A 25,160-nucleotide genomic window follows, 5' to 3' on the forward strand; every position below is an offset into this window, starting at 1 on the left:
GGAACAGCCCATTATCTTAGGGAAAAGGGACCTGCTTAATTGGGGGCTAATGTATCTACCTTCTGTCACTCTCCTGTAACCATTGGCCTGACCCTGACACCATATGTAATTTTCCTTTCCAAATTAAAATAATCCAGTGATGGAACTACATTTTTCAAGAGGTTCAGAAATTCTAATGATTTTAATTCAGATTATCAAATCCAATGCTTAAAAATATGTTGCAGGATGAACTGCAGATCTTCAATTGTTTTTTGATATTCTTGTCGCAGGTATTAAAATGTCAGTGAACAAATTGTAACATTTTGGATTATGAACTATTAACAGAGAATTAATTATTATGGAAATGCTACTTGCAGTTCCATAATTATGTTTTACTTTTTGGAATTAAAGGAGGAGTTAAAACACTTTATGTATGAAGAATACAATGTATCCTGCTAAAAATTACAGCACTTACTCTTTGGGCACCCGATGAATTTTCTGAGAATTTGAAAGTAAGCCTGTTAATTAGTTTGGATTAAAATTAGTTAAAAAAATTGGTTATTTAAGAAATTTAGCATCCTGTCAGGCCATTTTTATGTCCTGAATGATCTTAATAATGGAGCAACATAAACTTTTCAAACTTCACATGTGGTTGAAACTCACTGGAATCTCGTGACTTGGTACAATTCAATAATTATTTTAGGCTTAATGGTCATTTTTTTGCGTGTATTCTTCATATCTGAAATTTTAATTTTTATCAAAGATGAAGGATATTTTTCTTCTTCTGAGAATTCCACAATGAACTGCCCTCTTTCACAATAGCTGTCATTTTGTATTATTCTCAGTGATGATGTAGCTGTAGGGCTACCCACTAACAAAAATGTCCTCTTTCAGAATGGCCTCCTAGTCTAGTATTTGTTTCCAATCACAGTGGAGCCAAGCTGATTCAGGGAAGATGGTGGCTCCTGACAGGATAGGATGACGGTCTTTTCTGAGGGTAGAATCTTTCAGTTATGAAGAACAACAACAAAAAAGACTATTATTCCGAATAATTTAAATAGCAGTCAGGGCTTATTTTATGAGGCATCACTTTCACCAATATTTTCAGCTAATAGAACAATCTTACTTGCTAAACAGTTTTAGGTGCTTTATAAGAAAGTGTCTTTAAGTCAATATGGAGATGTAATTGTTCCTTTCAGTATGAGAGTCTTCTGTCCAGCATTTTCTTTCTTTATTGATAAATAGGATTCTGGTATAATGTTAAGTCACGGAATAGTAATTGTGTATTACTATTACAGATAGCAGTCCTGAAACTCTTGAAGCACATAAGATAAAGACATCATTCTTCACATACCCAACATTAATGGAGATATGTAGGAGATTAGTCTCTCACTATTTCCTGCTAACAGAGGAAGAATTGACAATGTGGGAAGAGGACCCAGAAGGCTTCAGTAAGAAATTACATTGTATTTTCATCTAATTTTATTAAGATATTTATTACTACCTGTTCCCTTTGGACAAGTGCATCCAAAAAATGCTCATAGTAAGATCCACAGGAGAAAGTGGCTGGCATTTTTCTTTGTACAGTCTTGTATAGAGAGATTACATTCTCGAGATTCTCTACATAACCTGAGATGTGCAGTAACTCATAATGTTTACCTATCCATAATGTTTTCATACTGATTAAATAAGTCACTAATATTGTTTAAAACCATAACTAAAATACTCGTATTTTTCTGTAATGTTTTCTTGTTTTCTTTATGGACTGTAGCTGTAGAGGAGACAGGAGGAGATTCTTGGAAATACAGTCTCAGAGTAAGTATTTCAATTTGAATGAAAAAAGATTAATTAAAAGGAAAAGTTGTTCTTCATGCCTTTGCTGAGTGGCCTGTAGCCCAAAGATGTGGCATTTATTAAAAAAGTATATACCAACATTTGCAGAAGAATCTGAACTTAGTTACTGTGAACTTCAATCTGTAGCATTATATTTGAATTTGTGTTAAGATATTGACTAATGTTTAGTCTTAAATACACTAGAAAGTAAGTGTACAGTGTGCTTTGGTAAAAGAGGTGGAGTTGATATTCTATACAGTACTGTAAAAATATTGAGTGAGTGAAGGTAATTTCTTTATCATATTTTTCATGTTTTATGTAAAAATTCTAGGTCAGAGACCTACCTTTCTCTGTTCTTTGAGACATTTAGCACATCTTTGAGTACTGCAAAATAAATACTAAATAAAGGTTCCTGAGATTCTTTGGCGTAACATTTTCAAGTGTTACATTTTTTAAAACCAAACTATTGTAACAAACAAGATCAGAGGAAGAAGATGCACATATTTAAAAACCAAAACCCCCTACAGAATGTAGCATTTCCGTGGGTCAGCATCTGTAGCTTTCAAAGGTGTATCCTTTGATTTCAAAAGCATGATGATACAAAAAGGCATAATATAGAGCATACGTCAGTAAGGGTTGCGTATGCTGTCTTGGAAGACAAAAGAGCATACACTGTGTCAGTTGACACCTCATTGTATAAAACAAACTAATTAACAAAAAAAGACAGAAACTGTGTGTGTGTGTGTGTGTGTACATTTTACACACACACACACACACACACACACACACACACACACACACACACACACGTTTTTCTATATATTTTTTCTTTAAGCCTGTTGGTTTATATACATAACACACTTGAGCAAATCAAGTCAGAGAATTTTAGAAAATTTTATTTAATGTTTATACCATGCTGAAAGATGTGCCAGGTTCCTTACAAAACGCAGAGAAAGCTCTGCTCTATAGAGTATGCAGTCTAGATCAAAACATGAAATAAAACTGATGGTGATTAGAAACATAAAGGGCTAAGCAATGGGAGTAGGGCACAGTTACATTATTAAGATTACACATTAATTTAGATTAGTTACATACATTTCATGACTGTTTAGTGGAGGCTTTTAGTGGTATTTTTCCAGCCTCCTCTACATCAGCTCTTGCCAGATTCTGGAGTTAATATTCCTGTTTTACAATCCTTTCCTTGGTCAAAAAGACCATTATGTGGAACAAACACACCAAACAAATATTAGTTTTACTTTCCCTTCTTCAGAGAGTGATTCCATAGCTTCTCTGGCTTCCTCTAACACTCTCCTTTTTCTGGGGTGAGGGCCGGATTTATATAAACTTGTCTTCCAGCATGCCTTATACAGTCCTGGCTTACAGCTGGCTGCTAGGAAACTGCTTTCCCAGTTATCCCACTGTATTAAGGGAAATTTCAATCCATGCTGCTCTTTGAACTCCAGTTTTGGGTACTACACTTAGGAGCCTGGATGTTCATGCGTAACTCAGAATACTTCCTCCGGGACCTCTACTCTGTTTTCCTAGAAAGGAAGAGAATTGAATTAGATTGTTATTAGAATGAGGGCTGCAAAGAGCTCTTTTTGGTCCCTCCCTAAACAGTTCTGCCCTGTTCTTCCTCAGTTCATTGTTTCGTTTATCGTTCTCCTTTGGTTGTAGAAACGAGAGCAGTGTGTTGTTTCAAGAACAGATATTCCATATTCATTGATCACTTAATACTGGTACACAGGACTTGCTGGGCACACAGGGTTATACTCTGTGCTTTTTATTGGAGTCCAAAATACACTAAAGGAGGCAGCTTATATCCTTATGTATGTAAAATTTTACTAATATCTTGATTCCCCCTACTTCAGTTTAAATATATACACAACACTAAAATTGCAAAAAGTCTCGGTTTTAAATTGCTGTGAGAACTGGGATTATCCTATTGTTCCCCCCATAGTGCGCACCATGTTGTATTAGAAATTCTTGTGTATCAACTCCATTCTTATTTGCAATCATATAACATTCATGTGATATTGACAGCAATACCTTGTACATGGGAAAAGAAAAAATGTTTGTATATTGTTAACTGTCTTTTAATTCATTTTAACAATTGGAAAGAAGGCGCAGGAGTCTCTTTGTGATCAGCCAGCTCTCTCCACAGATGAGCAGTAATCTATAGACCACAGTTTATGAGCCACTTGTGTAAAGATCTACTGTATGCAAGACATTAGTAGCAAAGAACTGAAAAATATGCTAAGTGAAAATAGAGCAGAGAGACCTGAAGAATACATTTTGGGTAGCTTTGTTAAATATTGGAAATCTAGTATAAAGGTGTAACTTGTTTGTTATGCATGCTATAGGAATAAAAATTGGCTAATTATATTTCTCTCCGTTATTTTCTGATTTATTTAGTAACTGATTAGCAAACTAGGAATGTAAACCTTGTATTGTGAATGTGATATGACTGTATCAAAATCTTGCTCTAATTGAACATGCCATATTGTGACAAAGTTACTTTCAGTAAATTGTAGTGTTGGAGTGTTTTCCTTATGAGCTATTTAGTAGTTTAAATGTATTTATTTTACTGTATCTTAGAACTAGGCTAGACTTGTCTTATTTAGGTTTTTATAACAGATTTGTTTTACTTTTTCAGCCATGCACAGAGGTTCTTTTTATTGATATTTTCCATGAATATAATCAGACCCTTACTCCTGTGCTTTTAGAAATGGTTCACAGTCTACAAGGTAAGATTTTAAAAATGTTTTTAATATACTGGAATTTCTATGCTATTTCATTTTGTGCAGACTGTATATTAATCCTAAAGTTTATGTATTTGTGAACTCTAAATTTGTATCGTAAAATATTTCCCCCATCTTTCAAATAATTCTAAATGATATTGGAGATGTTTTGTAAGTATATTGTGATAAAAATGAAGGGTATATTTACAGAAAGGAAATATTATGAATTTTTGTTTTCATGGACCTAGACTGTATGGTGTCTTTAATAACTATATCAACAACATAGGGTTTCATGGCTGAAAAGGAGGTTATTCAGTGTTTATGGTTAGATTTCTTTAGCTGGGGCAAAATTTGGAGCAAGGTCTGTTCTTTAGTGAGGATTTAGAACTCGTAGGATTTTCTACAGTTGCTGAGCACCTTCATAAGTCCCGTAAGTTATTTTACAAGGGGCTTACCAAGAAGTCCTTGATTTGTTTAAATACTCCGAAAGAGTTTATGATGTGTCTGACATCACTGCAGAAGCCACAGAATATACTTAAAGGAGATGATGCCAGAGCTTTCAATCATCCCAGATGTTCTAGCTGAGGTGAAGAATCTTCGGTTAGAAAAGTTCAATCCTTTTCAGTTAGACAGAGGTCCTCTTGGCCAATCTGAAAATAACCAGGACTGCAGCTCAGTCTCTGAGTTTTACAGTCAACCTAAAGGTGTTAGCAGGCCTCACCATACTTTTCATGATGGTAACCTTTGTTTTTACCCCGTGTACCCTGTTTTCCCCCATAGTGTGCATTACAGTTTATTGAAGAGGTTCTTGTGGATCACTTCCATTCTTATTTGCAGTCATAAAAAATTTGTGATATTGACAACAATTCCTTATGGCACATAAAAAAAGAAAAATATTTGTATATGGTTAGCTGTCTTTCAGTGCCATTTAATAGTTGGAAAGGAGGAGCAGGAGCCTGTTGGTGATCAACCAGCTCTCTCCTCAGACTAGCAGTGATCCATAGACCACAGTTTAAGAGTCTGTAGACCTGTCTACCCTGTAGACCCAAGCAATCAGTTGTCTTTGTGTGATCAGGAGTCAAGACATTTTAATGGATGATTGCAGAAGTTGGGCCTTATTGCTAGCTCTATCTGCTTCATTCCTAGCCAAGCACAGATTTTGAGAGATGAACCGTAAAACCCGAGAATCAATTTTCACAACCCAATTACTTTCCATTTCCCACTTTTTGGGGAATTAACACATCTTTCTTTCTTCTTGGCTTGTTATTTCATTATGTTGGATTGATAGGTTTTGAAGATTGTGAAAGGGCTGCACTCTTTACTACAGATAGGTTAATTCAGTTTCTACTGACATAGTTTTGTTCTTAGACCTAGCGACAATGCCTGTTCTGAGATTTCCTGGAAACTGATCTTTTTTGCCATAGAAAACAATAATAAATGTCACTAGTTCTGCTTCCGAGCAGGAAGTTGTCAAAGAGTATCAATGGACGCTTTCCCGAAAGACTAGAGTTTAATAGTGAGGGGATGTCCTTCAGCATTTTCCCTGTTTTTTTCCAATCCCCAAAGTTTTTCACAAAGGAGTGCCAGAGAATACCATATGATCTCAATAACCTCAGAAGGTGGACATCAGAGCTATTAGAGGGAGCTGCCTCTATTTCTTCCCCATCAGTCTCAACTTGCAACCTGGATCGGTGTCCAAAACTATGTTATGGATTTTTAGGTTATATTTTTAATATGTACCTAGAGTAATGGATGTTGAATTCTAAATAAATAGAAATAAAGAAATACTTCTTACCCGAGGAATAGATTTTACATCCAGACACAACTTCTGTGCACAGACCTTGGATATTTAAGATCTTAGATTGTTTGAATGCTTTGGTACTGTAGGAATTACAGGTTTCTAGCATGGAGGTGACAAAATTAGACTCCCTTAAGGTAAAAATCTGGAAATGTTCGTCACTCCTCTGCCAAAAGCTTTTTTGTGTTCCCAAGGTAGGGCCTCCACATTATTAGCTGTAAATACACCTGAAATTTTTGAGGTCTCAAGTATTGTCAGCATGGGAATTACCATTGCCAAAATTGTTTAAGGCATAAAAAAGTCAAAATTAAATGTTTAACTTGTTAGAACTTTATTACATTTAATTATATAACAATTCTTCGAGTGATTGCTCGTGTATTCCACAATAGGTGCGCATGCTCGCCACGTGCACAGGTGCCGGAAGTTTTTCCCCTAGCACTTACCCGTGGGGGGAAGTGCCCCCCGTGGCCCCTGGAGTGGCGCCTGCCTGGTGCGGTATAAGGGCAGCTGCATGCTTTCCCAACCCTCAGTTCCTTCTTGCCACCAATGAAGGTGCGTCCGAACTGCTCTGCTCCAGCTTTGCTGTAGCTCGTCCCCAGAATTGTTCATTCATTCAGTGTTAGTACCTGTAGTTCGTTAGCTGTTTAGTTAGTTTAGTCAGTGAGCCCGGGCTGGGGCATCCCCCACGCCCCGGGGTTTAAGTTGTGCGGCTCTTGTAGGCATTCTGTGCCAAGAAGTGACCTGAATGCAGACTGTTTGCTCTGTTTGGGAGAAACCCATATCAGCGAAAGGTGCAAGATTTGCAAGTCGTTTAAGCCTCGGACCAAAAGAGGAAGGGACATTAGGATCCGGGCCATCCTGATGGAATCGGTGCTGACCCCGGCTCCAGCACGCCACTCAGAACCGGTACCCAGCACCACGGTGTCGGTACACAGTGACCCTCCGGTGCCATTGACCAAGCGGCACTGCTACCCCTCCGCGGGGCACGCCAAGAGGGCCAGGAAGACTCCCTCTTCACAGCGGCACCGAGAGAAGTCTGGGACAGAGGCTAGGCCCATGTTGAGCAGTCCTTGATCCCAACTGGGCCCCAGGTCTCCGACTCATGTTGAGTGGAGTAAGCTGGCCCCTTCAGAACAGGCCTCTCTGGATGTCCGGATGCCATCCACTCCTGAAGCCCTCCAGGTGGCTCAGGACGTTATGTCCATGCTGGTGCCCGCAGCACCGCTGATGTCAGCCCCATGCTCCAGAGGCAAACCGCCTCTGGGATCTCTGCAGTCTCCTCCGGCCCGGTACCGGTCTCAGTCGAGGGAATGTTCCTGACTCCGTTCACCGCCCAGTAACCGCTCGGGGCAGAGTCCATGTGGATCGCTCTCAACGCCGACCAGACTGTCTGGCTGGGTTCCGTCCGTCCGGGACTCTCAGCACCGCTCGTCCTCAAGGAGCGAATATTGACGGGACTGCAGCAGGTCTCACCAACAGTCCTTGTCTCGGAGAGGACACTGCAGTTGGTCATGGCACGGTTGTCGATGCTGTTCCCACTTGGACTCCCACTCCAAGTCTCCGCCAAGACATTGCAGCCCTGGGTGTCGATTGCCATCATCTTGCCGTTGCGGGTCCACCTGTTGAGGCCCTTCACGGAGCAGCTGTTACCGTCGGTACCGGTCCTCCACGTCAAGATCGCGGTCCCATGGCCTTTGTAGATCCCAGCACTGCCACTCCTTCCGGTCCAGTGACAGCAGCAGATTTTATGCCAGCCCGGTCTCCAGTCGTAGCCGTCCCTCGATGGGCCAGGCCAGCCAACCCAAACAGCCGGTGCAACAGCAGGTGCAGGGGCACCGAGCATCGTGGGCGGCCCAGTGGTACCGGTGGGCACCGTGGCCTCCAGTGTAGCCCCTGGTGGGAGCCTGCTCAGTGGCTGGAGCTTCAGAGACACCGTCGGCATTTTTTTTTTTTTTTTTTTTTTTAAAGACTCCCAAGAAAGGAGTCGGTGGGACGTACGTCCTCGGCACCGTGCCTGGATTCTGACCAGGTGGTGGACCCACCGATGCCGGATGACACCCAGAGAACCGCACCTGCCTCCTCGCACCGCCCGGAGGAGGCAATTGCGGCCCCACCCTCCTCTGTCCCGCAGGAGGACTTCAGGGCCCACCAAGAACTCTTTAAGAGGGTGGCAGCAAGCCTCCACCTCCAAGCAGAGGAGATGGAGGAGCCCTCAGACTCCCTGTTTAACGTGTTGTCCCTGTCGGCACTGGGTAGGGTGGCCTTGCCCCTCCATGAAGGGGTGGCTAAGATTTCAAACGCCCTGTGCAAATTCCAGCCTCATTGGTCAGTCGAGTCAGTCAATCACAGGGAATGGCAGGGTCAGCGAGCTCCGACCCCAAAGAACAAAGACTCTCGGAAACTGGACTCTTTCAGAAGGAAAATGTATTAGTCTTCGAGCTTCCAGTTACAAGTTGCAAATCATCAGGCTCTCCTGGGCCGGTACGAATTCAATCTGTGGGGCTCCCTGCCCAAGTTTGAGGACTCACTCCAGGAGCGCGATAGGAAGGAGTTCAAAGCGCTAGTGGAGGAAGGGGCAGCAGCCACAAGGGCGTCCCTGCAGGCAGCCTCGGATGCTGCGGACATGGCTCCTGCTCTCTGGGCTGTCCAGCAAGGCGCAGTCTTCCATGCAGGATCTCCCGTTTGATGGGAAAGCTCTGTTTGCGGAGGAAACAGATACAAGACTGCATGGCATGAAAGACTCCTGCACGACCCTCCAGACTCTGGGCCTCTATGTCCCGGCTCTGGCAAAACCTAAGTTCAAGCCACAGCAGACTCCCGCCCAGGCCGCCCTCCCGGAGTATGGGGCTGCCCATAAGAAGCAGCAGGACTATAAGAGATGCCTCAGAGGCAGTCTCGGCCTGCCCCCCAGCCTGGGTCCTCCAAGGGCAGGCAGGCGGGGAAAAGGCGTTTTTGACGGGACGCTCGGGGGCACCCCGCCAGGCCTCACCAGGGATCCAGTAAAGCTACCCTTCTCCAACTGGTTGTATGCTTTCCTCCCAGAATGGTCGTGGCTAACCTCGGACCGATGGGTCCTCAACACCATCTCCCGGGGTTACATCCTCCAGTTTACTTCCTCCCCGCCCAACAACGCCCCTGTCCCTCTTGGGGGACCCCTCGCACGAAGCTCTGCTTGAGCAGGAGGTGGGGTGGCTTCTAGGACTAGGAGCGATAAAGGCGGTGCCCGAGGAGTTCATGGGCAAGGGGTATTACTCCCATTATTTCCTTATCCTGAAGGCCAAAGGGGGGCTCAGGCCCATCCTGGACCTGCGAGGTCTGAACCAGTACATGGTGAAACTCAAATTCCGCATGGTCTCCCTGGCCTCCATCATCCCCTCCCTGCGTCCCGAGGACTGGTATGCTGCCCTTGATCTACAGGACGCATACTTCCACATCCACATATTCGAGGGGCACAGGTGCTTCCTCTGTTCTGTGGTGGGACAGAGTCATTACCAATTCACGGTCCTCCTGTTTGGTCTGTCCACTCTTCCCAGGGTGTTTACAAAATGCATGTCGGTGGTAGCGGCCTACCTCAAACTGTGGGGGGTCCAGATATTTCCCTATCTGGACGATTGGCTTGTCAAGGGCACCTCCCGGTCGCAGGTGAGGGATCACGTGGTGCTCCTCCTGTCCACGTGCACCGCCTTGGGCCTGTTGGTAAACAACACCAAGTCCACGTTAGTAACAGTCCAACGCATAGAGTTTATCAGGGCGCTCCATAGAGTTTATCAGGGCGCTCCTGGATGCAGTGTTGGCCAGGGCCTCTCTCCTGCCAGACAGATTCGAGACCCTGAAAGGTCTCATCAACTCGGTCACAAGGTTCACGGTGACAACAGCCAGGATTTTCCTGCAACTCTTGGGACGCATGTTGGCGTGCACGTACGTGGTCCGTCACACCAGACTCAGGATGGCCTCCAGCTCTAGTTGGCCTCGAAGTTCTCCCAGGCCACAGACAGGATGGACAAGGTTCTCACCGTGACAGACCCTGTGATCACCTCCCTACAGTGGTGGTCTGCCCCAAACAACATGCTCCAAGGGTCCTGTTCAGGGACAGGGCCCCGTTGTTGGAGCTGTTGTCCGATGCGTCGGACCTGGGTTAGGGGGGGCGCATGTGGGGAGCTTTCAGACCCAGGGCCTGTGGTTGGCTCAAGACCTGACCCTACATAAAAATGTCAAGGAGCTCAGGGCGGTGCGGCTGGCGTGCATGGCCTTCTGCTCCCACTTGGAGGGCAAGGTAGTAAGGATCCTCACGGACAACACGGCCTCGATGTTCTATATCAACAGGCAAGGCGGGGCCCAATCCTCTGCTTTCTGCCACGAAGCTCTCAGGCTGTGGGACTTCTGTATAGCCCACGACATCCACCTGAAGGCCTTCCACCTACCGGGCGCCTGGAACGAGAGGGCGGATCGCTTGAGCAGGGACTTTTCCTCGCAACACGAGTGGTCCCTCCACCCGGAAGTGGCTCACCAGCTCTTCCGAAGGTGGGGAACTCCCCAGGTGGACCTATTTGCAACTCGGAAGAACTGGCAGTGCCCCCAGTTCTGCTCCAAGGGGGACGTGGGGAGGGGTGCTATCTCTGATGCCTTTCTCCTGTCCTGGTCAGGCCGACTTCTCTACGCCTTTCCCCCGTTCCCTCTAATCAGCAGGGTCCTGGAGAAGATAAAGACGGACAAGGCCGCTGCTGCTCCGCCCAGATCTTCTCTCTCAGGACCAGGGCCACCTCCTCCATCCCAACCTAGTGGCGCTTCACCTCGTGGCGTGGCTGCTCAGTGGTTATGTGGAGAGGAAAGCACGTGCTCAGAACAGGTTCAGCATGTCCTCCTCGAAAGTAGACGGCCCTCCACTCGCCGTGCTTATTTGGCGAAGTGGTCCTGTTTCTCTAGGTGGGCAGTGGACCAGGGTCTCTCCCCGGTGGCCACCCCAGTCCACCTTATCCTTGATTACCTCCTCTACCTGAGGGCCCAGGGCCAGGCGCCCTCATCAGTCAAGGTGCACCTGGCAGCCATATCGGCCTTCCATCCACCGGTGCAAGGGCACATGGTATTTTCCCATGCTATGACTGGCTGGTTCCTGAAGGGTTTGGACTGTCTTTCCGTATTCTAGACCCCCGGTCCCGCAGTGGGACCTAAACCTGGTGTTGGCTCGTCTCATGGGGCTCCCGTTTGAACCTCTGGCCACATGCTCCTGGTCTCACCTCTTGTGGAAGGTGGCCTTCCTGGTTGCAATCACGTTGGCCAGGCGAGTCTCAGAGCTCAGGGCCCTGACCTCTGAGCCGCCAAACACAGTCTTTCATAAGGACAAGGTCCAGTTCCGCCCACACCCCGCGTTCGTCCCAAAGGTGGTCTCCGCCTACCACATGGGTCAGGACGTTTTTCTACCGGTCCTCTGCCCTAAGCCTCACTCGTCCAGTGAGGAGCACCGTCTCCACATGCTTGATGTGCGGCGGGCTCTGGCTTTCTACCTCGAGCGGACCAAGCCTTTCAGAAAGTCCTCACAAGTGTTCGTTGCCTCGGCTGAGTGCACGAGAGGCCAGCCGATTTCCACTCAGCAGCTTTCCAAATGGATCACTTCGCGCATCCGCTCCTGCTATGAGCTGGCGGGTGTCCCCCCGCCACCTATCGTGAGGGCACCCTCAACTCAGGTGGAGGCCTCGTTGCCTGCCTTCAGGGTCCATGTCCCAATCCAGGACATTTGTAGGGCCGCCACGTGGTCTTCGGTTCACACGTTCACCTTGCACTGTGCAATTGTTTCCCAAACCAGGGATGATGCTGGGTTCGGCAGGGCTGTCCTCCGTCCTGGGAACTTGTGAACTCCTACCCACCTCCAACAGATATAGCTTGGAATTGCCCATTGTGGAATACACATGAGCAATCACTCGAATTAAAACAGTTACTTTTTCCATAACTGGTGTTCTTCGACATGTGTTGCTCATGTCTATTCCACATCCCACCCTCCTTCCCCTCTGTCTGAGTTGTCTGGCAAGAAGGAACTGAGGGTGTGGGGAGTGCTCAGCTCCCCTTATACTGCGCCATGGAAGCACCACTCCAGGGGTACTGCTAGGAGAAAAACTTCCGGCACTGGTGCACGTGGCGAGCACACACAGCTATTGTGGAATAGACATGAGCAACACATCTCGAAGAACACCAGTTACGGAAAAGGTAACTGTCTTTTTTTATGTAATGTGTAGAAGTAACCAGGTGGTCACTTTTTCTGCAAATAATCATTACTTGATGGCCATTCTTTACCAATTCCTGTTTTTTTTCCAGTGTTTTTTTTTATAAAATACTTACCTTTGTGAGTACTCTGTAGCTGCATATTTTATGATAAATGTAATTAACTACAACTGCCAAGATGACAAAGTGTGGTACAATAATGATTTTAATTTCCTTTGCTTTCTTCAATGAACATATTGTAGATACTTTGCAATCACAAATTCAGTATTTCAGTAAGGCACAGAAATATTCTTGATATGCAGTATATTCTCTTAATCAGAATGGGTCCTCTCTTAGAGGTTTGAAAAAACCAAAAGCATCAGCATAACAGTGCTGTACTTTTTTAAATACAGGATGCATTACTTTTAGGTTTGTATTTATAAAGAGGCGTGTATATTTCGATTCTTTGCTATGTACTACTTCACTGAAATATCCATGGGTCTTACATTGTTTGTTTTTTGTATAATTGCTTTTATTTTAACTTTATTGCAGGACCTACGAATGTGGAAGATACTAATGCTCTACTGATTAAAGATGCTGGTAAATTAAATTTCACTTTGCCTTTCAAGGAACAAAGCTGTTTACATATGTGCCTGAGTTCTATAAAATGTCTGAGAAGAATTTGTGAGATGTAATTTTGACATTTTGAAAAACAGAATCAAAATTATTTTTTCATAGACCTGAGTTTGAGCAGTTCAAACAGCAGAAACCATAGGCAAGAATTTTAGAAATAGGGTATATAATAATATAGTACTTTTCAGTACTTTTGCAAAAATTTAATCCTGCAGCATTTCTTCGAGGGAGATGTTCTTTCCATTTCACAAGCAAGGAAATTGAGGGCAGTACAGATGACTTGTCTAAGGCATCTGATGGAATCATTGGTAGAGTTAGGTTTAGAGCTGTGGAGTTCCTGACTCCTTTAACTGCTGTGAACACTACATGACACCCCTCTCAGGAGAACTGAATTTATTTGTAACTAAAGAGAACTCTGAGGGAAGTTTTGTAAGGTTTTGTCATTGTTTTACTCAAATACTCCTTTTTAAATTTCTTAATTTTCAGAATATAAATGTTGGATAATATTCCTTACTGCACAAAAGTGATTTAAGCATAATTTTCAACATTTATTCAATTTTAGTTTTTAGAATTTGAACAAAGTTTGACTAGAGCAAAATCTAATTTTTCTGTTTTTCTCCAGTCTACAATGCAGTTGGGCTGGCAGCTTATGAGCTATTTGACAGTGTGGATTTTGATCAGTGGTTTAAAAATCAGCTATTAGCAGAGCTACAGGTCTCTCATAACAGGTAAGCACCCTAATCTTTCTTTGTATCTTGGCTGTTTATGTAATTTGTTGATACAAGTTTGTTAAGATGTGGTATGAAGCAAGTGTAGCTCTGGTGAATATTCATTGTTTAACTATACCTGCTAAATGAGCAAAAAGGTATAAAATATTTACAGATGACTGATGTGTACACGGAAGGGTGAGCTTCCTGAAGACCTTCACTTTTGATCTAATGCTTTTCAATGCATATGTGATGGCTACTTTTGATTTTTTTTGTAAAAATTAATGTACACCTTTCTTCCTTTATACATCTGAGTTTTATTAAATTTTCTCAGTACAGTAAATAACACCTTTAATCATTCAGCTCACTTTGAGAAAGTAGTTCTCATCCCTGCATTTTTAAAGTAAAAACAGGACGGCCAGGGGCTCGCCAGAGTGCCCCCTTCCCTTGCAGGGCTCACCTGAACCGCCTTCCCCATGCCTCCCGGAGCTGGGGCTGACCCCTTCCCCTGTGCTGCCCAAGGTTGAGACTGACCCCCATCCTGAGCTCAGGGGCAGACCCCAACCCCTGAGCCCCATGCTGCCCGGGGCTGGGGCTGATCCCCCTGCCCAAGCCCTGTGCTGTTCGCAGCTGGGGCTGATCTCCCCTCCCCCCGCCCCAAGCCCCGTGCTGCCCTCAGCGGGGGCTGACTCTCCCCCACACGAGCCCCGTGCCACCCAGGGCTGGGACTGGCCCCCATCCCAAGCTCAGGGGCTAACCACCCCCAAGTTCAGCGCCTCCCCTGGCTGAGGCTGATTTCTCCCACACAACTCCCGTTCACTCAGCTGAAGGGAGCCCACCTAGCTCAGTAAAAGGAGGTGAGCCTGGTGAGCCCAGTACCAGAAACCACCCTTCCAGAAGCAGCAGCAAGACACCTTAATCACCCTCCTCCTGCACAAGTTATTGCATACTTCCCCCCACCCCTGTCCTCCCCCAACTCCGAGTGACTGGCTGAACAAGAAGTAGGACTGAGTGGGCTTGTAGGCGCTGAAGTTTTACATTGTTTTATTGTTCAGTGCAATTACTCTTTTTTACATAATTCTACATTTGTAAGTTCCTCTTTCCTGATAGAGATTGCACTACAGTGCTTCAACGAGGTAAAGGGAAGTTTCTTTTTTACAAAAGGAGTACTTGTGGCACCTTAGAAACTAACAAATTTATTAGAGCATAAGCTTTCGTGAGCTACAGCTCCCGATGCATCTGATGAAGTGAGCTGTAGCTCACGAAAGCTTATGCTCTATTAAATTTGTTAGTCTCTAAGGTGCCACAAGTACTCCTTTTCTTTTTATGAATACAGACTAACACGGCTGCTACTGAACCTTTCAAACTGATGACATACGGGGAGTGTATCTAGGACAGGTCAGCTGAAACATAGTCATACATAGTTTGGATGTATGGTCTGTGTAAATGGCAATTGTAAAAATTATATAGATTATTGCACTTACCTCTTAATTTTTCTTTGTTGCTGTTTCTCCAGCTGACTGTGAAGTATTTCAGGAAATGGGCTATATAAAAGATTATATTTTACAAATGTTTGAGTAAGAAATATAAAAAATTTTGAGACTTAAAATCCCTCTGTGGGCCAGTTCCTGATCCCTTGCTCAAGGGTTGTGTAAAAGAGCTTTGGGTGGCAAGCTATCTAAGTGTTTTGGAGAGAGTAGGGGGTCTGAATATTTATTTACCTGACAACTCAGAGGCAAGGCATGCTGCTTCTGTAGAGGCTAGCCACGGCTACTTCAGCTCATAGTCCATAGAACAGTGGTGGGCAACCTGCAGCCTGCGAGCCGCACACCTTTGTGCTTCTCTGAAGAAAGCCAGCATGAAAGAATAGAGGACTCTACAGAGCTTGTTTTGGGTGGGCTTTCCACAGCCTGGCTCTCAATCTTGGATGTGTTTTAAGCCTTACATTCCCAGTGTGATGTTAATTCAAGACAAATTTTGTCATAGCATTGGTTTGAAATCTTCAGTTGGTAGAGATGATTGCACATTCAAATGCACCACATATATTTCCTTTATTTTTACAAGTTTTTAATATTTTGTAAGAAAATAAAATGCAAAAAAGAATGTTAATGTAACAGGATGGATTGATTTAAATCAAACTGGTTTAAATCACTGATATCAATAATGATCTAAATGATCTAAACAGGAAACCTTGATTTAAATTAATTTTTATCCTGTTTTGAATTTGTACTTTCTAGTTACAGTACTTTTGCTAAAGAAAGATTGATTCTCATGGGATAGTACCAGAGGTGAAAGTAAGCTGGTACGGTCTGGTACGGCGTACTGGCGCCATGCCATGCTGCTCAAGCCCTGCCACCGCTACCCTGGGGCTCCAGCAGCCGGGCTCGGGCAACAATTTAAAGGACCCAGGGCTCCTGCTGCTGCGGAGAGCCCCGGCCCTTTAAAGCTCCGCCTGAGCCCTGCCGCTGCTACCCTGGGGCTCTGGCAGCCGGGCTGGGGCAGCGATTTAAAGGGCCCGGAGCTCTGCTGTGGTGGCTGGAGCCCCGGGCCCTTTAAATCTCCCCTGAGTCCCGGGTCTTCCAGCCGCCTCTGCAGCTGGGAGCTCCAGGGATGATTTAAAGGCCCTGGGGCTCCCAACCGCAGCCGGGGCCTTTAAATCTTTAAAGGTCCAGCCTCTTCTGGTTGAGATCACACCTCTTCTGGTTGTGGCCACGGACCCGCTCAGGACTCCTGCGTACGGTTAAGTCCTTTTAAGTTACTTTCACCCCTGGATAGTACAAACATTAAAACATATTGATTTGCAATTAAATAAACCCTTTACACTTAATTTGGTATGAATTTGCTAACCAGGGGGATATATTATCTATACACATTTATTTAAGCTATTATATAGATTAACATACATTTATTTAAGAGGAGTTTACTGCCATCAAAAGATGGTTTAACTTTCCAGAAAACTATGGTTCCAGCTTGCTTAGCCAGTGACTTCAATTTCAAAACCATTTCAGTGGTTTGACTTTCTTTAAAACATCCGCAGCAAACATGGACTGCTTGAATTTTATTTTTATTTAATTTAAATTGTTTTAATAAATTATACTAAATGTAGGCCGTAATAGAGGTTGTCATTTCAAATTTAATTTGATATTGTTTTTTATTTAAATAAAATTAAAATAGATAAAATCAATTTTAAAATACTAAGAGAAAATTGTCAATTTCTATCCACCCTGTAATGCAGATTTAATGTTGAGTTTTTAATCATATCATGTAAGATAGAGTGGAGATGATGTAGGATTAATTTTGGCAATCAGAGAACAAGAGTCTGAATAGCAGCTTGAAAATTTTTTGGAATGTTTCTAGTAACATGATCTTTAGAAGTTCTCCAAAAGTTTTAAATTCCCAGGAAGTTGGCCTCTTGCAGCTGTTGCTGTCTGTCAGAAGGGAGTGTGTAATGGAGTAGGATTTATCCTGTTGCCAAATAAGCACGCACCTGGCCTCCACGCTGAACACTGCTTTCTACACACCCACATCTGGACCCATGTCCATATAGGGACCATCACTCGATGAAGAAGGGGAGGTTCCTTAGTGTAACTAGATGTTCTTCGAGATGTGTGATCCTTATTTGGATTCTAATACCTGCCCTCCATCCCCTCTGCTGTGGACTCCATTACTTGCGGGTAAGAGGGATTCTGGAGTGGTATCAACTCTCATGCCCTGTTATAGCCTTGGACTCAGACACAAGGACGATGCATGTGTGGGTCAGTGAACACCTAGTGAAAAACAGTTCCGGCTCCGGTGCATGGTGCACGTGCGCACCCATGTCTGGAATCCTGATAGGGACCAAACATCTCGAAGAACCTCCAGTTACAGTAAGTAACCTCCCCTTATGTGCTGTTATCCTCTTATGCACTTTGCCAAAGCATTTTAAAAGAGAATCAGGTTTAGTCTCCTTCAGCTGTTCTTCATCCATGAGCTGATCTCATGGGCCATCTTGGTGGCGGTCATATGTAATGAAGGATAAATACAGCTGTGTGTCATCTGCATATCACTGGCACTTGAGTCCACGTCATCAAACCATAGTCTAGGACAGTGGCTCTCAACCTTTCCAGACTGCTGTACCCCTTTTGGGAGTCTGATTTGTCTTGCATACTCCCAAGTTTCACCTCACTTAACAACTACTTGCTTACAAAATCAGACATAAAAATACAAAAGTGTCACAGCACACTATTACTGACAAATTGCTGACTTTCTCATTTTTACAATATAATTATTAAATAAATCAATTGGAATATAAATATTGTACTTACATTTGTGAATATTATATAGAGTAGTATAAACAAGTTGTTGTCTGTATGAAATTTTAGTTTGTACTGACTTTGCTAGTGCTTTTTCTGTAGCCTGTTATAAAACCAGGGAAATATCTTGATGAGTTGATGTACCCCCTGGAAGACATCTGCACATGTCGTCCCCCCAGGGGTGCACATACCCCGGGTTGAGAACCACTGGTCTAGGAATACTCTTGGATTCCTTGCTGACAGTGAACTCTCACATCTCAATGGCCATGAGCAGCACTTTCTATTTTTTATCATCTTCGCTTGGCCAAGAGATTCCATCTCATCCTACCAGAGGAAGACCTAGCCTCAGTTATTCATGCCTTTGCCACCTCTTGCTGGACTACAGCAATACGCTGTACTTGGACCCGTAACCTGCAGCACTTAGGATACTCCAATTACTACAAAATGCTGCAGAATGTCTCCTCAGCAACACAGGCTACTAGGAACACATCACATTTGTCCTCCACACTCTGCCCTGGCTTTCCATAGAACTTCAAATCAAGTTTAAGGTGTCTTGTTCCTTATCTTCAGAAAGATCCATGGCCTGGCCTAGGATACCTAAAAGACTGTCAAAAGCTCTGGGACGAAGACCATAGTTAACAGCTTCACTCCTATGGCCAAATGTTATTCTCACCGTAAGTGTAAAGCTCCTCTCCATAGGAAACAGAACATTTCTCCTGGGGTGGTCTGAGGCTGTGGAATGAACTCCCTCAGGAAATATGGATTATTATAAACCATACTACTTTCCAATCCAAATGCAAGGCACGTTTCTTTGACCTTGCATTTTCTGATATAAACACATAGCAACAGATAGATTTATTTAAAAAATAATAATAAAAATCCCCCTACCAAAAGGACTTCTTTGCATATGCTTCTCCCTCTAGGGAGAAGATGTGATAACAAACATGTGACAGATGTTTAATGCTTAATGCACTACTTGAATGCACTCAGATATGATAATATTGGTATAAAAACCTATAAAGAACAAAATAGTCAAGAAGTGTTTGTGTTACATCAGAGATCTGAACAATTTGGTAAAGACTTGGGTCTTCAATATAATAGCTGTTGCTTTGATTACCAGGATCTCTATGGAGCTATTTGAGCTATTTACCTGAAGAAGAACTCTGTGTAAGCTTGAAAGCGTATCTCTCTGACCAAGAAAAGTTGGTCCAACAAAAGATATTACCTCATCCACCTTGTCTCTAATATCCTGGGACTAATACAGCTGCAACACTGCTGCATATATTAAAATACCTATGCGCTTGCCAGCTGACTGACCAGCTAGTGGGTATATATTTTTGGATCTCTGCACTTTCAAAGTCAGAAATTACTGGAGCGGGGAAGTTCTTTGTTTTGCAAACAGGTGACCTACTCATGCCAATGACTTTAGAAGGGGAGTGCCCCATTCTGATTCACCAAAAAATTCCTGACAAAGAACCCTAAGGGGGAGGAACCAGCCTACCCACCAACTTCAAGAACTTGGAAGATGAAGAATCCTTTGCATCTGCCTTCTGCCATGGCTGCTGGCTTCTGACCATGTGATGTCACCGTTCCTCGTAAAGAGCCCCATGCTTTTTCCATCTTCCTGACTGGCCACTCATGAGAAGGGGTCCTGATTGGATTTCTACAAACAGCCAACCTGTGGCCAGCCAGAATGTCCATTGCATTGACTTTAATCACCAGAGCCAAGAAAACCTCTAGCCAAACTTTTATTAATGAGTGCATTCAAGGGGTAACCACACAAAATTTACCAAGGATTCTTTTCCAATACACTATCCCCGAAGTAAGCAATTGAACTTGACTTTGAAAGAAAATGTTGATTTAAGTAATTAAATTAACCAAATAAAATGAATACACACATTGAGTATGTAATTAAGTATATATAATGAAAAGTGAATAAATGAGTAGTACGGGGCATTGATACTTAAAATCGACTGCTCGTTACTTATGAAATTCTGAAAAATAAGACAATTGTAGCAAAAATCGATTAACTGGTAGAACAGAGAGACAGGTGTGTGAGGTAATATCTTTTGTTGGATTATCTTATTTTGGTGAAAGAGACAATCTTTTGAGCTGACATAGAATTCATCATGTCTGGGAAAGGTATTCAGAATGTCACAGCTAAATACAAGGTGAAACAGATAGTTTAGCATAAGTAGGTAATAAGTATTGTAAGAGACCATTCAAAATGAAGTGCCCATTTAACATTATAGGGTCATGGAACAAAAAGGGGGGCTAGAGGCTTACAGATTATTGTAATAAGCAATAAATCCGTAGTCTTTATTAAGTCCATACTTTTTAGTGTCTAGCAAAGTTATGAATTTAAGCTCCCAGGCTCGCCTTTTGAAGGTGTTGTCCAAGTTTCCTTTGAGGACAAGGACTGATAGGTCAGCTATGGAGTGATCACTTTTTGACAAGTATACACAATGGGTGATGTGGTGTTTTTGTCTTTTATAATTTTTCTGAGAGAGTTCATTCAAGAGCATAGGGATTGTCTGGTTTCATCCACATAGTCATTACTGGAGCATTGAGTGTACTTTGTGAGGTACACTGTGTGTTGTGATAGGCATGTATAGGACCCATGAAAGGTGTACTGTGGGGGGTTGTTGATTATAGTAGCAGTGGAGATATGTCTACAGGTTTTGCATTTATTGTTCTGGCAGGATCTGTTGCTGCTTTGAGTTAGTGTGTCCTGGCTTTTGGGGAGCTTGCTTCTGATGATGAGCTTGTTGAGGTTGGGGGGTTGTTTTCAGGCCAGAAGAGGGAAAGATTTATTTCAGGATGTGGTCCCCAATGAGTATGGACTGCAATTGTTTAATGATACCCCATATGGGTTCTAGTGTGGGGTGATAGGTGACAACTAAGGTTGTGCTGTTGGAGGGTTTTTTTCCCCCAATACTGAAGCAGTTTGTCTTGGAGTATTTGGGTGGTCCATTTCATGATGCAGTTTACTTCTCTGGTGGTGTGTCCTTGCTTGGTGAAGGTGGCCTTAAGTGTGTTAAGGTGTATATCCTGTACTGTCTTCTCAGAGCATATTTTTGTGGTATCTGAGTGCCTGGTTGTAGATAACAGATTTCTTGGTGTGTTGGGGTGGTAATTGGATCTGAGAAGGGAAGTGTGGAGATCTATGGGTTTCTGATATATAGTTATACATAGGGTTCCATTGTTGAAACTGACTGTGATGTCTGGGAAGTTGATGCTGATGTGGGAATATTCTAGAACTGGGGTTCTCAAACTGGGGGTCGGGACCCCTCAGGGGGTCACGAGGTTATTACATGGGGGGTCGTGAGCTGTCAGCCTCCACCCTAAACCCCGCTTTGCATCCAGCATTTATAATGGTTTTAATTTATAAGGGGGGTTGCACTCAGAGGCTTGCTATATGAAAGGGGTCACCAGTACAAAAGTTTGAGAACTATTGTTCTAGAGAGAGTTTGATGGATGGATAGTGGAGGTTGAAGTTGGGGTGGAAATCTGTGAGGGAGTTTAGGGTGTCTATCCAGAGGATTAAAATAGCATCAATATATCTGAGGTATATATCACTGGTTTCATGGTGAATTTGTAGAAAGCATGTGATTCATATGATAGAACTAGTAACATAGATGGGCAAAACTGCAAAAGCCATGAGACTCAACTCTCATGCTAAGTCAGTCAATTACTCCAGGGCACTAAACATATCAAAGGGTATTTGTCTCCTGTTGAGGGAGGTTAATGGTTAAGCATCAATATCAATTTAATAAACACGTAAATATAATATCAAATAACCAAGGTTAATTGAATGAAGGTAACTAGATTAAAACACTATTACTGAATTTAATGTAAAAAATCTCTTAAATTGAAGAGAAACTATTTTGATGAAACTAGATAGACTGGATAGAACAATGTAATTGAAAGTAGTATCAACTTAAAAGCTAACAAAACCATTACTAGTTTTTATTTCTGTCTTAAAAATAGTATTCTAAGGGCTGAGCTTGATTCATAAGGCAAATTCAGTCATATAAGCACTACAGGTTGAAATTAAGCAATGTTTAGATACATATGCCCAGTTGAAGTGTTACTAGACAACATGGAAAATCTAGGATATAAGAATCACCCAATATAATCAACAGCGCAGAGCCAGTGGGGTTAGCTCTGGTTTGATGGAACTAATAGGCTAAAGTTTGGAAATGGTGGAAGATAGTAACAGAGGGCTTGTCTACCCTGCAATGTTGTTGACAAAACTTTTGTCTTTCATGGGTACTTAAAAAAGCCCCTCCCCCGCCCCGCCGAAAGACAAAAGTTTTGCCAGCGCAAGTGGCAGTGTGAACGTGTCTTTGTCGGCAAGAGTGTTCTCCTGCCAACAAAGCTAACGCCGCTCGCGGGGCTGGCAGTATTTTGTCGGCAAAAGTACTGACAAAATACTGACAGAGAGTGTTTACACACGCTAAAAGAAAAGGAGTACTAGTGGCACCTTAGAGACTAACCAATTTATTTGAGCATAAGCTTTCGTGAGCTACAGCTCACTTCATCGGATTACACATGCTGACTTTTAGTAACAAGGGCAGAGCAGAACATTGATTTAACAAAGCTACCAGGTCTCAGTAGTACTTAAAGTTAGGAAATAAGTTTAAACAAAACAAAAATTAACTATCAAACAATGAATGTTCACAGAGATCTACAGTGTATTGTACAGTTCCAGATACTTGAACATACATAACAAGACAGTTACGAGCTCGAGGTCCATTCTTTAAGCATCAGCAAAATAGCTTTGGTAAGCTAGTAATGTTAGATCAGCCTTAACATATAAAAATTCAGATATTATTTCCTCACAATTACTATGCGCTCTGAATGAAAAACAGACAATTGAATTTAGGCACAAGTACTTAGTTACAAGGCATTAGGTTTAAATCCTGTAAATCAGTCCAATTACGATTCATAGGAGACTACACCTCTATCCCGATATAACGCGGTCCTCGGGAGACAAAACATCTCACTGCATTGTAGGTGAGACCGCATTATATCGAACTTGCTTTGGCTCCCCCTGTTCCTTGTTCCCTGACTGCTCCAACCCCTATCCACACTCCCCGCCCCCTGACAGGCACTCACTGGCAGCGGCGGGAAGCAAAGCAATGCGGCCCCAGCCTGCTCCACTCCGCCACCTCCCAGCTACGGTGCTCCGCTTCCCACCGCCGGTGAGTGCGGGGAGGTTGGGGAAAGGACACCCTCCGCATTCACCAGCGGCGGGAAGCGGAGCAGCCCAGCCTGCTCTGTTTTCCTTGCCCTGGCCCCAGCCGTGTTGCTGTGGGGAGGAGGGGAGTTTGGGGAAAGGTCCCACACTCACCTGTGGTGGGAAGCAGAGTGCCGTGGCTGGGAGCTGGCGGAGTGGAGCCTGCTGGGGTCGGGCTGCTCCACTTCCCGGTGAGTATGGGGGGATCCCTTCCCCCAACCCCCTCCTCCGAGCGACACACCTGGGGCTGGGGCCGGGGCCAGGGAAGCAGAGTGGGCTGCTCCTGGCGCCCCACTAATTCCCTGGGCCACTCTGGGACTGCGGGACTCCCCAAAGTGCCCCCCCACAGCTCCTGCCTGCCTCCCAGACCTTGGGGGGGCGGGAGCCCCTGACCGTCCCTGAGACCCTCTGCCCCTTATCCTACCTCTTGGCCCCGGCCCGGCCCGGCCCCCTTTACATGCTGCTCAGAGCAGCATGTCGGAGCTTTGCCGCTTTGTATGTGAACCAGCGTTATATTGGGGTAGAGGTGTATTTCAAATCTTAAGCCTACTTTAAGACTCTATTCCTTTCCTATTGGTAGTATAATCTTTCTTGGTAATTATGTGGAATTATAATATCTTGATAGTATCTGTGGAAGTGAATTTTATTAATCTGGAATTTCAATTCAAGGACCCAGAACAATTGTTTGGACTTCTGGTACAAGAATCTGAACTACAAGGTTCAAGATTCTAGAAAGGCAATATTTTCATTCTCCAGGGCCAAATTCTGACTTTTCAATCTTCCTACACATTAGAGCAAAGTGGGATTTATCTAATTTTTCCTTTTGCTGTCCAGAGAGTCTTCTGGCATGGTGATGATTTCTTCGATCTTCAGGAAAGCACCTTCTTTCTTAAGGCTACTTATATTTGAGACTTTAAACCTTGAAGGTTCTAAAGCCCAGGTTTTTGTTCATAAAGGACTTTTAGTTAAAAGATACTCTCTTGGAAGAGTAAAATCACTGAACACTGAGAATTCTAGTAACTGGTGTTTGTTGGTCCATGCCTGCAACCTTTCTCTACTTGTGCTTCATGCTGAAGATATAAGGCAGTGGTTCTCAACCAGGAGTACATGTACCCCTGCAAGTATGCAGAGGTCTTCCAGGGGGTACATCAACACATCTAGATGTTGGTCTAGTTTTACAACAGACTACAGAAAAAGCACTAGCAAAGTCAGTACAAACTAAAATTTCATACAGACAATGACTTGTTTATACTGTTCTATATACTGTACACTGAAACGTAAATACAATATTTATATTCCAATTGATTTATTTAATAATTATATGGTAAAAATGAGAATGTAAACAATTTGTCAGTAATAGTGTGCTGTGACACTTTTTTGTATTTTTATGTCTGATTTTGTAAGCAAGTAGTTGTGACGGGTTAGATCACAGAAACCCGCTTGGGAGCTGCCAACTGATGTGCCAAGACTACTTCTGCCCCTGCTTTCCTGCCCAGTCAGCTTAGGACTTCAGTGCCCTGCCTGGTTTGAGCCAGACCTGCTAGCCTGCTGCAAACCCAGACCCAGGTCTGAACCACGTCCCCTTACAGCTGCTGGCTTAACTGAAAGCAGCTTACAGAAGTGTGCCTGTCTTTAACACTCAGATGCCCAACTCCCAACGGGGTCCAAACTCCAAATAAATCCTTTTTACCCTGTATAAAGCTTATACAGGGTAAACTCATAAATTGTTCGCTCTCTATAACA

General features: G+C 43.7%; 1 protein-coding gene across 1 annotated transcript in view; it reads left to right on the top strand.

The window, feature by feature from the left end:
* IPO11 (importin 11) overlaps positions 1-25,160 on the top strand; it is a 299,402-nt gene that overhangs the window by 66,930 nt on the left and 207,312 nt on the right. The window contains exons 12-16 of the mRNA XM_074952611.1: positions 1,278-1,430; positions 1,751-1,794; positions 4,469-4,559; positions 13,096-13,143; positions 13,799-13,904. Of these exons, the coding sequence (XP_074808712.1) occupies positions 1,278-1,430; positions 1,751-1,794; positions 4,469-4,559; positions 13,096-13,143; positions 13,799-13,904 (442 nt within the window). The remainder of the gene's footprint in view (positions 1-1,277; positions 1,431-1,750; positions 1,795-4,468; positions 4,560-13,095; positions 13,144-13,798; positions 13,905-25,160) is intronic.

The sequence above is a fragment of the Natator depressus genome, chromosome 5, assembly GCF_965152275.1.
Source record: "Natator depressus isolate rNatDep1 chromosome 5, rNatDep2.hap1, whole genome shotgun sequence".
Lineage (NCBI taxonomy): Eukaryota > Metazoa > Chordata > Testudines > Cheloniidae > Natator > Natator depressus.